General features: G+C 36.3%; 1 protein-coding gene across 5 annotated transcripts in view; it reads right to left on the bottom strand.

The window, feature by feature from the left end:
* The window catches only part of C2H8orf34 (chromosome 2 C8orf34 homolog), a 152,865-nt gene that overhangs the window by 22,458 nt on the left and 112,912 nt on the right, over positions 1 to 17,495 (bottom strand). For all 5 annotated transcript variants that reach the window (XM_039549110.1, XM_039549112.1, XM_039549114.1 and 2 more), the window contains 2 exons: positions 12,315 to 12,400; positions 7,310 to 7,383 (listed from right to left, as the gene is read on the bottom strand). In XM_039549110.1, the coding sequence (XP_039405044.1) occupies positions 7,310 to 7,383; positions 12,315 to 12,400 (160 nt within the window). The remainder of the gene's footprint in view (positions 1 to 7,309; positions 7,384 to 12,314; positions 12,401 to 17,495) is intronic.

Here is a 17,495-nt window from a genome sequence, read left to right as displayed (position 1 = left end):
CATTTTTTTTTTTTTGGCCAAATGTTTTTTTATGCTAGTTCTCCTCTGGTTAAAGTCACCTGTATTTAATCCCATGTAAATACAGAGGAATAGATGAAGAACACAGTAAATTATTCAGAAGTGAACGCATCTTCAAACACTTTTATTTCAGACATATCACTAGACCTGGTTCACTCGTTCCCCTAAGAGATTTTGAGCACTTGTCACTTTGTTCCTCACTGTGAATTCTCCATCCAAAAAATAATCGGGATTGTTGAGCTCACTGCAGAATATTAATCTCTATTAAATTACTCACATTTCTAAATGCTTATTTCAAATAGATATTAATTACCCAATACCAATCTCTAAATGGAAGAATATATTATTCTGTGATCACTTCCTCTGAAATAAATGAAACTAAATAAGAGATGGGAAGGGGGAAAATGTATGTAAGAGAACTCCAATATTTTAATTTTCAACTTGTTTTTAGATATTCTCTGTCCCCAGATTTTTATGGTGGAAAAGGACATTTTTATTTGCATTTTATAGGGTATATTTTCATATCTGGGAAAAAGCATCAGGGAAAAAAACCCCAGGGTTATAAGGATTAATCCTTTTTTGAATATACAATTTCATTCATAAATACAACTCTGATTAAATACGGAATAAAAACTAGTCAGTGGTCTGTGGCAGTACTTGAAAACCAAACTGCTCTTCTAATATTCTTACATTGGATTATTCAAGTTTTTTACAGCAAATTATTATCAGCTTTCAGTAACTCCTTAACCTCCTTAAAACATACTTCCAAAGGTTAGCCTGATGAAAAGATCTCACTTTCCATGTCCTGGAAATGCTTCTGGAAATGAAATGGAGTTATCTTTCTCTTCTACAAACCTCTGCTGGATTTTTGTACATTTTGTCTTTACTGTACTTCATCCCCTTATGCACCTTAGTCATGCAAGACTCATACAAAACAAAGGTGACTGAATAAAGGAAGCTCTCTAGTGTCTTAGTAGAATCTAAGATAAATGAAGAAAAATGATTCCCTAAAGGTTGTTATCATGACAGTGCTTTAGACATTTATAAAAACATGAGTAATATTTAAATCAAGTGACTTCAAACTAGGAGACTCCAAATCACAAAGGACATCAAATGTCTGCAATATCTTTGCATGTTTCAACACAAGTTTTTAAATCTCTCAAATCTCATGTAAGTTGATGTAAGACATACAGATACACCTGGGTATAAACCCATACAGGCACACAACAGCACATCTACAGATTCCATACAAATCTGTTTTCAGTTCTGGACATACACAGCTATATCCATTCTTTCAAAGAATAAATATTAATTTTGCATATGATTTAAAATAAATACACTTACATATATTCAGTCTCTATCATTACATACTGTTATGTTCAAACTCGCTTTCAGATACAGAGTTTCAGCACCCTGTGAAACCAAGATAACTTTGGATGAATTTTTCCCCAAATTTTGTAACTCTTCTGTGCATTTTCTGTTTTATGTAATATTGTAAGCTTATGACATTTTTTTCAGGCAATAGCTTCACAAAAGATCAGAACAGTATTGCTATAGTAGCTATGGAAGATGAGATAAATATTTAATATTAGCAATTTCATTTCATAACAAATGTGCTTATAATAGTACCTTCCAATTAAATGTTTACTTGATAGAGAATCACAATTATCTGGGGGAAAAAAGGGTATAAGAGTTTATTAAGACATTAAAATTGTACTTTTAATTTTGTTCTTTCTCTGAAGCTAAATATTCCAGGTCTATAACTAACATTTTTGGAGGCAGGCCCAGGTAATTTTTTATGTATTTCTAAATAACACTGAGCATTGAAAAATATTTTTTAACATTTTGAAACTATGAGTTCATCTAGGGGAATAATGCATAAACACAGACAGAGGTCCTCAGTGTCTCCAGTAAACAATTTATGCAACAGCCTTATTCCTAAAAGATAAACACAAGATGAAAGCAGGGGATGTTATCAAGATGGCTTTGGAAGCATGTCAATTCAAATGCAGGGATAAATGAATTTGTACAGCTCTAGCAGAATTCCCTGGTGCCCCTTCTCTCCACTGGATACATAGCAGCAGTTCAGATATGTCACTTAAGAAAGAGATTCAGGCTTGCAAGCCATTTATTTAAACATTCTTACTGCACTTCACCAAAACTTATCCTTTGTCTCCTGGCCAGGAACTGCAGAGATAAAACTAATGTCAGTTACCTTAGACTTTAATGATAATGACAGTAGACTGAAAGCAGCTGAAAAATACAGAATGCATGTATGTGTGAAGTATGTGCATAGAATCCTCCCAATTATTTCAGCATCTTCCAAACTACCATTGCCCTTGCTCATTCATTAAGCTTTATAAATATTAGCACAAAACTTATAAATGGCCTATTTGCATTAACAACATTAATGAGATCTAAGTATGAGGATGTTCCTGAAAGACATTCTTTCTAACGTGTAGAAACAACTCTGTGTCCTGTTCATCACCTTCAAACTTTGGAGGTGAGGCAGCATCTCTCTGCACCAGAAATATGTTCAAAGAAAGAACGAGAACTTGTCAACTTTGAAGGTCAACTATGTGTCCATTTCTTAAGTGGTTTTCTTTATATATCATAATCAAATTTCTTCACATAAAATACATTCATTATTGCATTTTTCTTCCTTTTATCACTTAGCCAAATTACTGCTAAAATAAAAAATTGCAAACAATAAGGCCAGAGATAATCCCTCTCATCACTGATTCCCCAAACTTCTGGAAAATACCGTAACTTACCAGGAATGCCACGGTGGAACAAAAATAAAATTAAGGAGGTCATGAATAAGAGTAAGAAAGCTTTTTCAAGCTCACTCTCTGTGCTTCAGTCTGTAGCACAATGCTACACAGCATGAATCAGTAGAGCTTTTGTCCTTAAAAAAACACCAGTGCAGATGTGAATGTCTCAATCTCATTGTTGAGCTGAATTGACATGGGCTATATAGTAATACCCACTGACACCTGGAGAGTTCTACAGAGGTATAACTTTTCAGAACAGCTAAGAACAAGAGTTAGGGCTCCAGCTTACTTACAACATCACCTGGAAATCAAGTACTTGTTAGAAAATATATTACTCTTCTTTACTGGCCATAAAAAGCGTTAACAAACTATTCAGCATGTATTTCTATGTCATTGTGGCCTGTTTCAGGGTAAAACCCAGGTATTCATGGAAATGCCCAGACATACACCTAGTTTTTGGATGTGACTTGAATGATCACAGTGAAATGAGGAAAAGGAGATGAAGCCAGATTAGTTAGTTACTGCTAAGCTGTAAGTATATGAAAAGTGGTTGTATTGTATTTTTCATACTACACAGTTTTTCTAATCAAGTGGAAATTTTATTAGCTTCAGGAGATAGAAGTGTAAGGAATACAACTGTGCTTAGCTTTCCATGTATAACATAGCATTTCTTTGCTGAATAACTTAAGTATCTTAAATAGACACATTTGACAGACATCACTCTAAATAAAAAAAAAACAAACCCCAAAAAAACCCAAACCCAAACCTCTTTATTGAACAATTTGTTTACAAGCGTCCTTCCCACTCTGGCCAAGCAGGTGGCAAGTACAGATGTTATGCATGGAGTGGAATTTTTTTGTGCAATATTTTGTTTAAGGATTCTTCACTCAACATGTACTTTCTGTAAAGAGGTCACCTAATATTTACTCTTTCAGCTTCCACAATCTGTTCAAGGACATAAAGGTGAGCAAGCCATTTGATACCGTAAAAATAACAAGGCTTCTCAGAGCTCTCTTACAATATCGGCTGCCACCTCTAATCCCCCCTTCCACATTAGGGCCTGTTCTACTTGAAGTGCCATGTAATTGAAATTACAAGCTTTGGGCTTCCCGTGGCAGTCAGCCAGCAGCACATTTTACGCTGAACCTTACACTAAAAAAATGGTAGTTAGAGTTAATTTACACATAGTTTTTCTGTATACAGGAAAATGGGAAGCAGCACCTGGGAATCACATTTGTTTCAGTTTTTGAAATGCAACCAGAATAATTGTTTTCTAAACCTCAGTTCTGTTTTATTTACTGTTATCTGGACTAATATTTCTGAATCTGGCATGCCCAAGAACACAAAATTTTAGACTGGTAAAAACAAGGCATTCATTGATTTCTTTTTTTTACATAAATTTTTCTAAAGTTCAGAATATTCTTTCAATTTAGAATTATATTTTAGAGGATTAAAGTATTTTCTAACAAGAATATTTTCATCCAAGAAGAAATCTTTTTTTTTGCAGCTGTATATACAAAATCTGTGTCTATTTCATGGATTTTGTTTGACATAAGGGAGGTCTCAATCAAAGAGGTTCAAGGTATGCAATTCAAACTACTTTCTGAACTACTTGCAGGAATTATCACTTATTTCCCAAGACCCTTATATTATGTTTTTCTAACCATCTTGTATTGTTAATTTACCTAACAGAGGCAAAACTTACATATTTCAATGAGGTTTTTTTAACTTCCTGTGAGAGGGTTGCAGTAATCTAATACTATCTGTTACGATTTTTACAGAAGATTTAATATTTGAAGTTAAAATTTGAAATTTTACCTTCAAGTGCCTGAATTTCCACATAATTACAAAATTCAGCTTGGATTTGAAAAATTTTGTATCAGAACACATCAACTTGAGCATAAATATGACCTTCATAATTCATACTACCTCAAAGGTGCACTGCTGTTGTTTCTAATGTGGCAGTGGAATCTTAAAATAATTACTTTAATGACTAACCTGCTAAATGCTAAACAGTAACCCCAACACAAAAATAATTTGTAGATTTAGTTAAATGTGGAAGCTCGGGTGATTATACTCAAACTTCTACAATTAAGTTACTTCATAGTATTGTTCTAGGGGAGAATAGTGGGAAATTTCTAACAAATAGAACTGAAATAATGTATGATTGAAATATTATTGTATTCCACATATACTGACAGCAAGAATAAAAGATTAATTTTTTTAATTACTTGAAGCTTCATGCATGAAGCTTCATGTAATTTCACAAGCTGAATTAAGAAATTTATGCATTTATCACAGAAAATCCATGTCTGTGTTTCTCCTATGAAAGCAAATGAAAAGTTCCAAAGCAGTAGGGAATACAGGAAAAAATTTATTTAAAACAAAACACTTCTATAAAATACTTTATTACAGTATTTTCCCCACAGTAATAAGGAGTAAAAACCCAAGGCATATTCATGCAGAAACGCTTTTTGCAGTTGGATAACTTTTTTCTTCGAGTTTCTGCTGCATTTGTATAGGTTTGCCTTACATGGATAATTTACAAAGACAAATACACCTTTTTATGTGCATGTGCAAGGCAAGATTCACATAAAAACCCCCAAAAGCTAACCATAAGTCCTGTTAGATCCAGGTGGTAAAAGAAACAAGTCAAAGAGAAGGCAAAGGCTACTCGATATGATCTGCTCAGTGCATGTGCCCTGTCTCTATCTGTTAGTCACTGTAAAGTCAGCAGCTTCCTCTGACACCCTGCTTTTCCACTTGCACTAGAATTACAGGCAACTTAAATTTTTCCTAGTATCACTTCCATATTTTCTTAGAGTTTTATTTTACTTTATGTTTCTGGAAATGTTCTAAATATTTGGCTAGCAAACTTTGAGCTCACCACAGTGAAAAAATCTCAAGGAAAAGCTTTTGCATTTTGCCTGGCACTTTTCATTACACAAAATACTTTACAGGCAGTAAACTAAGATCTCTAAGGATGTTTTGAATGCTTGCTTCCACTTTGAATTCTTACAAAACACTTGGGGAAAGTGCTGATTCCTGTAAATACTTCAACCAGCTTTTTGCCAGCTTTGCTCACTTATTCATCCAGAATGCCTTGTTTGAGATTGTGCAGCACTGAAAGTCCAAGTTCTCAATTTTTCAAACAGTAACTCTTTTTATAAAAAATACAGCATAGCAAAATATTCTATTTTAAAAAGCTTAAAGAAAAAGGCCTAACTACAAAAACCTCCAGGTTTTTCAGAAATAGAACAGTAAACATACACAAAGCTGCAAGAAAATCATAATATAACCACAGTGAAAATTACATGAACCATGTTATAGACATAGATGTTGCCTATCTCTTTTGAGTACCAGTGTATCCACATTAAAGATCTTACATGTGGATTCATACATGGGACATGAAAAAAGAACCCAAAGTTCTTCTCTGAAGATACTTCTGTATAATTCTTGCTACTTTATCCTACAATTTTTCTCAGAACACTTACCCTCTGAAGGCCAAGGCATCTTTGTCAAATATACACTAGCAGAGAAAAATCTTATATAATCATCCATTTAACTAGCAACAAACTCAAATTACTCTATTGGAATGCAGTACCAATATTAAACATTGCACACCTTGAACCACGTCAGGAATTTTTACATGTAATATGCACATTTGAGTGAATGCCATGAATCAGTTTGTCCAATTTATGAGAAATGTCCGATCAACATCTTATTCTATTTTTCTCTCATCTTGTATCTCATATATGATCTAAAAATAATTCAAGTCATGAGAATGCATTTTGGTATCAATTCTGAAGTTATTTTACAGGCATATTTCTTACTGCTTTGAAGGATTTATGAAAATCCATTGCAGGATTGCATTTATCTACACAGCCTTCCTATGAGACATCTCAGTTTTATCTCTGTATTTTGTATGTCAAGATTGTCAAAGAATAAATCTCACTGAAAATTATTAGGGGAGCATGGAACAGATCTCTCCTTCAGAGCCCCAAAAGGCAAGGAGAACAGTTGGATCATTTGTTTCTTTTTGAGGAGATACAGTTACAGACAAAGTGTTGGATAGCTGAATCTTATTCTGAACACCAAGCCATTATAAAGAGACAAAAGTACATAAACTGTACTTTAGAGTTTGAATTATTTTGTTGTCTTCAATTTGTAAAATTGAATATTATCTGGTAAAACTAGTATTTGACTAGCATTTAAAAACATACAGAATAGGTATAAAACTACTGCACTTTCAATGGGAGCTATATGAGCAAGTCCAACAACACGTGCTTTTTATAATAATGTATTTCAAGATACCACCTTTTCTAGAATGAAAAAATTAACACAGAGAGAGAACTGAAAATTCAGAAGGGTTATTATTATAGGTATTATGTAAATTTAGTTTTCTTCTCTCTAAGATGACAGTGCTGGTAAACACAACTTTTATCTTTATGCACAATCTATTTTTTATGAAACTACTTTTTAAAATTACAGGATTAGCCATAAGGGAAGGTACTTACAGATGCTGCCACTTGAGAGGCACTCTGAAATTCATCAATATCTTCTGTGAGTGTTTCAACCCCAGGTACTTGAGCTGTTCCAAAGAGGTACAAGAGAAAGGTAAATCACTCTAATTAAGTAAGCATTAGTCATTTTGAAAATTTAATGGCTAAAAATTTCCTGCTGGGAAGGTGAATATGGCTACTGTAAATGTACTACTTTTCAGTTACACTTCAATGGATTATAATTTAAATCTGATTTTATGTCTGATTTTAATTTATAAGCTTAATGCAACATGGAACAGTGTCTCTAACATGACTAGAGTGATAAGTAAGCTTCCCTCAGCTGCCAAGGTACCTTGTAGGTTCTTTATTACCTTTACTATTTAAAATAAATAGTTTACCCTTTACACAAGTGAGTAGTGTATCTCCAGCTTTAATAAAATGAATAAAATTATATCAAATTAATTCAGTTAAAATCCTTGAAGCAAAAGGATTTGGTCAATTTAGACAACATTTAAAAGTTTGCAAGTATAATTTTTGCCCATATTGCCAGATTTGTAAAGCGACAGAATTTTGTGAGGATGTCTCTTTGATGCATGTGTAATAACTTAAAACAGATTTTATGCACCCATGTCAGAGAAAGAATTTCCAAGTAACATTCTATGCAGTTTCACCCTTTGCCTAACACTCTGTTAATGCAGTTAGGTGCTGCATCAGCAGCCTAACAAAACAAGATGTCCTGATCTTCCCTACGTTCTGCTGTTACTCAGACACTTAGCAGGGAGGTCCTTATGTTTCCAGAACGCAATTTGTTAAACATCTCAGACTACATTTACTATGAAAGCAGAACTATACTGAAGTGTGGCAATGGTGGCTACCAATTCACTACAAACACAAATGTAAGTGGAGAAGGAAGGGGTGATGATGACACAAAGTGATGGTCAGGGAATTGTGTGGGAATTCAGAGATACCGCACTTTTGCCATTGCCTTATCTTGTTCTCAATCCTAATTCCCACATATTTACATCCTTAATTTTTTACCTTGATCATGCAGTTCCACCTAGAACATTATATGTTTCATACGTTCATATTTTTATCGAACATCCCCAATTTCAACTTTTCCCCTACATCCTAATGCCTCTTTTGAACTTTCTACTATATTGACACTTTAAAGGCAAAAAAAACCCCAAACAAAAAATAAACAAACAAACAAACAAACAAACCAGAACCAAAACACTCAACTATGTAGAAACTATACATTTAGTTTTTTCTCGTTTCTACTAGCTAACTGCAAATAAAAAGAACCAGTGAGTTCTGTTTGATAGGGAATGAACTACTGATGTGGCATTTGCTCTAGTAAAATTTATTTAGCAAACTAAGTATTATATATCACAATATAACCTTTACATCTGTAGATGTAATAGCACAATTAAATAGGAAATACCACATTTACACAGTGGCATAGAATCTATAATTTTTAGTCCAATTATATTATTCCAGAAGAGTCACAAAAGAAACAAGTCTTTGCCCACACCTCAGAAATATGTGGACTTGCATAATACACTGCAAAGAAACTCACATAACAAGCAGCTTTTCTCAGACTAATTGAGGAGTGGTTTAGAAGTGTTACACTTTTCATTTATCCTATATTAAGAGATTACTCCCTAATAAGTTACTGCATTTTAAACTTCCTTCTACAAGAATGCATAGACTGCAAAAGCTTTATTTCCAATAATGTCTTCTTTTCCTGCCTTATATCATGGCTTCACTCAAAGGGTAAGGTACATTTCAGAAGAGAATGAAACAAGTGAAACAAGGTTGTATGGTACTTATAGGAAATTGGGAGTAAATGAGTAATTATCTTTAGTGATACTATTTCTAAGTATCTAATGCCCCCCCCACCCCCCGAAAAAAACCCCACATAAGTAGATTGCTTCTAAAATCCCCCTAACCTGAAAAACACATTGGGGGCTGACAGATGTAGATTTTTCTGGATCAATTCTGTCATAGCGTGTATCTTTCGAAGCCTCAGCTATTCTCCCCATCAACCTCTACAGAACAAGAGCAAGGCTCAGTGGAGAACTGATCCAAGAGACAAACCAGACAGGCTTGGCATCTACAGGGGAAGTTTGCTGTGCAGTCATCAATGCTGCTGCTTCCAATCAAAATCAAGAACCTATTAAATTCTTCCCTTAGTTCTTTCCTGTGAAGTGGTCTGATGGAAAAGAGAAACATTTCTGAGAGGTATAGTTTAGGACAGTGAAAAGAAACTGCAGCTTTAAAGAGTCTTGGGTTATTCAATCTTGAGACCTGATTCCTACCTTTCATTTTTACCACTTAGATCAAACACAAGCCTGTCCAATTCAGTAGTAGGATTATACTAGAGGAAAATCAGTGTAGTGGTTAATTAGAACCAGATCCAGATCGCCAGTGTAGTCAGTAAAGTGTCTGATGCTGCACATGATCTTTTCACATAAGCTACCACATTGACTTTATTAAGTGGAATTTCTTAAAATGAGGCTTATTTATAAGGGCTCTTAGATCAGATGTTCTGCCAATTACTTCTGAGCTTAGTTTATCTGAAATCCACAGGAGAGATGTTCCAGATCTAACAACAGAAACAGATCATTATCTGAAGAAAGCTACTCTCAACTTTGCTGTGCATCAGCATCTTGCTTGCTTATTCTTGAATGAATGGTTTACATCAGCACTTCCCAACGCACAGTTTTCCCTCAGTAAGGTCACTGGTACTGAGAAGTAACAGCAGAAAATAAATTCAAATAAACCTGGTAAGTGAAGCCTGCTAGCCACTATTTCATGATATAAAAAATCTGTAAGAGGACATAACTAAAAATTCAGTACAACAATGCCTAGGGTTTTTTAACAATATCTTTATGAGTTTCTTTTATCATGCTCTCATACATAACATTTATTGGAAATAAGTATCAGATGGACAGAGAGCAAATAATGTGCTGCATTTATAGGAAAGGTTGATAGAATGGGCAGTTGCCTGAGTTCTGTGTCTGTTTATAGTCTGCACTTATTTGTGAAATCCAGCTGTGTTTTTCTTCAAATCAAAATGTAGCACTAGCCAACCTTTTAGGAAAAAAAGCCCCAACCATATGTTTTGAAACACTGAGCATTTCTGAGGGCACCTCCTGACAGAAATTTGGCATTTCCTTACTATTGACCTCAGTCTTTCTGCCCAAGAGGCCTTGCTATTTTCTTGCTATACGAGTAACAGGTCCATGTATATTCACAGACATGAGATCGATGTGTTTATAACAACATGAATGTCATTGCCCCACCTACCCATCTAACTTATATTCCCTGTATCTCACTGAATGTAGTGTTTTTCCAAAGAAAGTGTTTTCTGCTGTGTACCCATATTGACTGCAGAGTATTCAGACGCATAGGAAGTGGCCGAAGGTAGAACAGCTACAGCACTTTTGTGCTCCATACCCTCTGACCATGAAAGATTCAGCTCCAATATTACACAGCACACAGTACTTTTGGATAGTTTCACCTTCTTTAATCCTGATGTCTCTGCCACTTAGCAAAACCTAACTATTTAATTGAAGCCTGCAGTTTCAGAAGATGGCATGGCAAAATGGGCAGATTTTCACTTCAAGAACAAAGGTACACAAGAAAGAAAGAAAGTGGAAGAATGAGATCTGCTCAAAAACTATTCTGTGAACTGTAGAACTTTTCCCCACACGTCTGTTTTACCCATCTATTTGCTTTTGCTGCAATAATCTTGTGCTTGCATATTCCCTTACCTATCACAAGCAAGCCACCACCTCCCTTTCTGGGAATCATTCTCACAACAATAGAATTTTGTGTTCCTTTCAAAGGGCTTGATTGAAGTCACCAGTCTGAGCATCTCTTCCTGACAATCTTCATGAAGATCGCAACGACATCATGTTGTGAGATTCTTAATCCCCTATTACATTGTTCAATTAAGTGATCAATGCCAGGTAAAAGGAAAAGCCAATGTCTTGACTGCCTGAAACCATGCATTCTCACAAAACCAGCTTGAAAAATTTATCTTTAAAGACATATTAGTTACTAATGGTTGGTTTACAAATGAGGCAAGAGAAATGAGTGAAAGTTCAGGTTGCTGTGATACGTAATAGCACATATAATAATTAGTTAGTAGACAGAGAGTAGAATAATCTAAAAGAAAGTTAATTCTGACTTTTTTGTGTTAATTGATCACCATAGCTGACTTGTCCATAGCTGCTGAAGACTATACTGCAAATCAAAACATACAATTTGTAGACTCGACAGGTTCTGCCCAACAGTAAGGGAATGGACTGAAAGATTTATCTTTGCAGATTCTCTGTCAAAACCTCTATTTCTTTCTCTCTCCACTACAGTGGCAGCTAAGATAAAGTTAGCCTTCATCAACTTCATCTTTCATAGGAAAGCTGGGCATTCTCTGGAAAAATATCCCTTATGAAGTGCCTTTTTCAACATTTCAGGTGTTACTCTGTTCAAAAACCTGAGAAGAAATTGAAATAAGTCTGAGTGTCCTGACTGCAGATTAATCCAACGTATGAACATGTTTATATGAGGAGAAAAAGTGTTTTCCAGAGTCATTTTATAAACTCTATATTTTTACTGTAAATTGTTTGAATCATCTGGGTGCATGTGTAGTAATAAATTAAATATTTCAAAGACCATTCTTTGGCATAAAAGCCAACCAGCAATGAACAGCCCATGCCTATGCTATTGAGCTGTTTTAAATGTTAGTGTGCTAACAAAAAATCTCTCTACTAAGAACAAAAGCCCAATGCGCTTTTCAATATATGCCTAGGAATTGTTCTGGAGTGTTAATGGCTGTGACAAAAAACATGTTAGCAGCTCTTTGAACAGATTTGAAGTGCAAATTATTGAGTTCAAATGCCCAGGAACACTCTCCTGGAAGTGTTTAATCTTTTACAGACATAACCCCCACTCTCAAACTCAAAATGTTGATGTTTGGGGTTTTTTATGAGCAGCAAATATTTATATAACTTACCATCAGAGTCTGACACTGCTGGCTCAGATGTCTGAGATACCATGGAGACATCTTCTGGCCTTTCTGCCAAATTATCCCCTTGCAATCTAAATTGTGGAAAAATGCAATGAAAACATTTGCAATCATATTTCATGGATAAGACACAGAAGAACATTATCCCTGACTACATACCCTGCTCACAACATTGACCTAATTAAAAGAGCAGCTTTGCTCAAAAGCCCACACCCGTGGTTCAGTCATAACTTCCCTGACTTGTCCAGTAACCAAAACTAGCCTCCAAGGAACAGCCAACTGAATCCTAGCTTATGCATACTTGTCATAGTTTTTAAAAGTTGGCGTTTGGTGTGCATGTGAAACTGCAAGCTTGCTTCACCACCTTCAAAAATATTTTAATTGAATAGGACTGTACTGGATGTCCATGCCAATGTGTTGGCAGTGGGGTGGCCTTGGTGAGGAGTGGCTGGGGCTGCCCTGAGCCAGACACAGGTGGTTTCATCTGGCTCCAAAAAGAACCATGGCAGGGCATGGCTGAGCTCTTCAGTCAAAATGAGCTCTTCAGTCAAAATGGTGGCACCTTGAAGGAAACACAGTTAAGGAAGAGCCAGCCACAATGCCTCACAGGGAACAGAACAGAAAGACTGGGAAACAGCAGAGGACACACCAAGGTCAAAGGAGGAGGTGCTCCACACTCTGGGCATATACTCCCCTACTTCCCTACAGCCCACGATGAAATGCCAGAGCCAATATCCCATGCAGCCCATGGAGGACCAACACCAGGGCAGGTGAGTATGTCCAGGATGGACTGTAGCCAATGGAGAACCCACACTGGAGCAGGTGAAAAGTGTGGTGAGGAAGGAAGGGCGGAGAGGAGTTGTAATGGACTGGCCACAACGCCCCATTCCCTGTCTCCCCTGCACCACTCAGGGGGTGCACAGAGGAGTCTGAAGTGAAGGAGTGAAGTTGGGCCCACGAAAGGAAGAAGGAAAAATGTGGTTTTAATGTCTGTCTTTTCGTTTTACTCATTACTTGAACCTATTTTAATTTGCAATAAATTAAACTCATTTTCCCCAAGTCAAGTCTGCTTTGCCCAATACAGTAACTGGTAAACAATTTCCCTGTCTTCATCTTAACCCACAAGCTTTTACTTCCGATTTTCTCCTGTCACCCTACTGGCTGCGTAGGGAACCGGCCCTTAGCCAAAGCAAACCCACCACAAGGAAACATATGCAAGAGTACTTCCTCCTCCTTCGTTACTTGTTAAAAGGAAAATACAGTAATGATGGCAGACTTTGTCTTCAGGCTTTCCCACTGCACCAGCTGACTGCAACGCCTTGACAGCAATTTATACAAATAATGCTTGTATCTGTTCTTTCAAATGAGAATCCCAGGAGTCCCACCATCCTTCTCCAGGCTCTTATGAATCCTGAGTACAAATTCGGCTCTGAAGAAATGCTTTGTAGCTCTAAATGCAATATAACTGCCATTTACATAAAGGTTATCTTACTTTGGATTTATTCAGACATGAAAAGAATAAGAAAAATGCAATTCAATTTTGCAAAGCCCAGGAATCATAAAAATGCATTGAAGTAAAACCTTGGGGAAAGAAATAATTTATCTCTTGGAAGAAAAAATGTTTCTTTTCACTCTGTATTCTTACCCTCTGCAGTTGTTTTACACTAAGCTTGAAATTAACCTTTGAAACCAAGTACAACCCCCTTATCTACCCTACCTAAATTTCACATTTTATGACTCCCACAGTTATCTAATAGACATGGATCTTAAGTCATCTATTTGTTTGTACACCTCAAAACTGTTTTCCCAGCACCCTCCTCCCCCAATTACTTGATCTCCTTTTATTGCTCCTAGAATGATTTCTTTTTGATGGAAAGCTCAATGTAAATTCATAGTGTTTCTTATCTAAGGAAGCAGTTCCATAGAAGAACACAAAACTCCTCAAGACAACAAAATGTAAAACTAGAAGCTGTAAACCTAATTTTGAAAATTACTTCTAGCTATCCTTTATAGTTCTGTACCTGGCTTCTAATGCTCTAATTGCCAATTCTTTAAAAACCTAGCTTGTAAAACAGAAGCAAATAATTTTGTACCATTATTCTAAAGATATTCAAATAGGAGAAAACAAATTGCAAATGAAAAAACTATGCAAAAAAAGGAAGATCTCAAAAATCACATCATTTTCTTCTGGAATAAAACCCATCCTCCTTCATTACATACATATGCATGTTTACTGCAACCACATATGCAATCTTAGAAGGATATGCACAAAATTGCAGGAACCAGAAGTGAGATACTCTTCTCTCCAGCCATGTTGGTAGTTCATTTATATTTAACTAAAAGGAAAATTACTCCAACCTTTTCTGCTTACATTACAGTCATACAAGAACAATCTCTAGGAGCTGCTTATTTTATCCCATCAGAATTTTCAAGATTTTATAACATGTTCCCATTCTGAGCTTCAATAAATCCAAACCAGACATGAGTAACTGAAATTATTCTCATCTTATTCTAGAATTTAGATATATTTAAGTGGTCTGTTGCCGCATGAAGAACACACAAAAAAAATTCTTTTCAATGTATCTAATCAGAAAATCCATTTCATATGATTTTGCTTTGTAGGAAGAAATGGCTGGGGCACTGGGTGGATGGATTAATAGGATGTTTGACATATCCGGACCTTATTTTCACATCCAGTTTTCAAACTTATTTATGTATTTCTTACATATAGATTAATATTAGAATAGATTCTCATGAAACTCAAGCAACAAGTCACAAACACTATTTCGTGCCAAAATAATTCTGTTACTTGGACTATTACAATTTCTTCTTCAAAAGTAATATTATTCATAAGACATCTCCACAGTGAAAAACACTTAAAAAGTCTTAAGCAGAAAGAAGTATAGTTTAGAAAGACACATAGGTTTAGAAGAGTTACCTAAAAACTACTATCTTACTAACACTTGATGGACTACTTCAGTTTTTAACCAAAATATTATTTCAGCTATTAATTATTTTAATGTCAGTCTAAATTTTATACCTGATAGCCAAAATTTTTTCCCATATCTGTTTCTAGTGTGATCTCTCAGAGGACATTGTTTAAGTTCTATTAACCAGCTGCATGTTGGAGCTGCAAGAGCTACAAAAGCAAACAGCCTACAGGTAAACATTTCAATTTTCTTTGACCCCAAAATGCATTCTGTAGCGCTTCTTCCAAGAAAACTGTCAAGGACTTCAGGACCAAAGATATTCTGAATAAATTCTACAGATTCAGTGCAGAAGCATTATACAGGGTTTATCACTACAAACAAGCTTGTGGGTGTGGGAATCACAGTCCTACTGCTGGTATGATTTAGAAAATATGATTCACAGATTCACAGAATGGGTCAGGCTGGAAAGGACCACAGTGGGCCATCTGGTCCAACCTCCCTGCTTGAGCAGGGTCATCCCAGAGCACATAGCACAGGGTTGTGTCCAGATGGTTCTTGAATATTTCCAGTGAGAGAGACTCCACAATCTCTCTGGGAAACCTCTTCCAGTGCACAGTCACCTGCACAGTAAAGAAGTTCTTTCTCATGTCAGGTGGAACTTCCTGTGCATCAGTTTCTGTCTATTGCCCCTTGTTCCATTACTTGGCATCACCCAGAAGAGGCTGGATCCAGCCTCTTGAAACCCTTCCTTCAGCACTTGTGTACGTGGATGAGGCCCCCTCTCACTCATCTCTTCTCAAGGATGAACAGGCCCAGCTCCCTCAGCCTTTCCTTGTTAGAGAGATATTACAGTCCCTTAACCATTTTTGTAGCCCTCTGCTGGACCAGCTCCAGGACCTCCAGTCTCTCTTGTCGTGAGGAGCCCAGAACTGGACACAGCACTCCAGATGTGGCTTCATCAGGACTGAGTAGGGTTAGAATCACCTCCTTCAACCCACTGGCAGGGCTCTTCCTAATCCACCCCAGGACGCCACTGGCCTACTTGACCACCAGAACACACTGCTGGCTCATGGACAGCTTGTCCACCAAAACCCCCAGGTCCTTCTCTGCACAGCTGCTTTCCAGCAGGTCAGCCCCCAGCCTGTGCTGGTGCAGGGGGGTTATTACTTCCCAGGTGCAGGACTCTGCATTTGCCTGTGTTGAATTTCAGATGGTTCTTCTCTGCCCATCTCTCCAACCTGTCAAGGTTGGATGCAGGACAAATTCCTACCTGGGAACTCCTCCTGTGCACTAAATGTAGATATACACAATTATTGTCCTCTCTGTCAACACTGTTGTTCTATGACATTCTTAAAATCAGTAGTTAGAGAAACTAAAGTAAATTTTATGTTATAGCAGAATACTACAATTTAAAAAACCCTAATACAGTTCACGTAATACTTCCAAGGACTATATGGGATTAATAAAAATAATTATAAACACTTAATTACAAGCCTAGGTACTTTCTAACATCAGAGCCTAAGGAGAAGGCATAAAGTATTCTGAAATTCAAGCAATGGAAATGCTTTGGATATCTCATAGTGAGATATATGCTCTCTAGTATTTGCTCTTTGTATAGACTACTGATCCAAAGTATGTGCATTATTAATTGTCTTGTACTAGTGTATAGTACAGGTTGTACTTATAGAGCCAAATAAAATTCAGAGGGTGATTGTCACTTACAGACAGAGAAATTTAGATTATATTTAGGTTAATGCTATTTTGACCTAGTCTTCCAGAAATGTCACTTAAATAATCAAAATCCCATTCTATTCCTTCCTAAAATGAACCAGAAGAAGGGTTATCATTTTTAGACAAAATCTTCTTTAATCCCAAATAAACAGCTACAGGCGAGAGTTATATACTTACCGTGCATGTGGCTGGCCTTCAAGTTCTGGTGCACAACTAAGGACTTAATTTTAATTTTAAACATAGCAAACCAGAGCTGGATAACTGTGCTCAAATTCTAGAGGCGAACACCAACAGAAACTCAAACTCAACTTGAGAAGAAATCCTGAAAACCTGTTATTTCAAGAAAATACAAATCCTTCTGCTGACTTTTTAGTAGTGAAGAAAAATTCCTCCAGGCTCCAGGACAGTAAAAGGCACTCTCCAAGGAGGAGGGGGGAAATTACAAGTCTGAGCACTGCAGCTCCAGCCATTCTCTCTGCTCTGCCCTGTGTCAGCTAAATTTTGTTGA

This window comes from Corvus cornix, chromosome 2, assembly GCF_000738735.6.
Source record: "Corvus cornix cornix isolate S_Up_H32 chromosome 2, ASM73873v5, whole genome shotgun sequence".
Classification (NCBI taxonomy): Eukaryota; Metazoa; Chordata; class Aves; order Passeriformes; family Corvidae; genus Corvus; species Corvus cornix.
The sequence above is the reverse complement of the archived record's forward strand: the minus strand, read 5'-3'. Positions and strand labels throughout refer to the sequence as shown.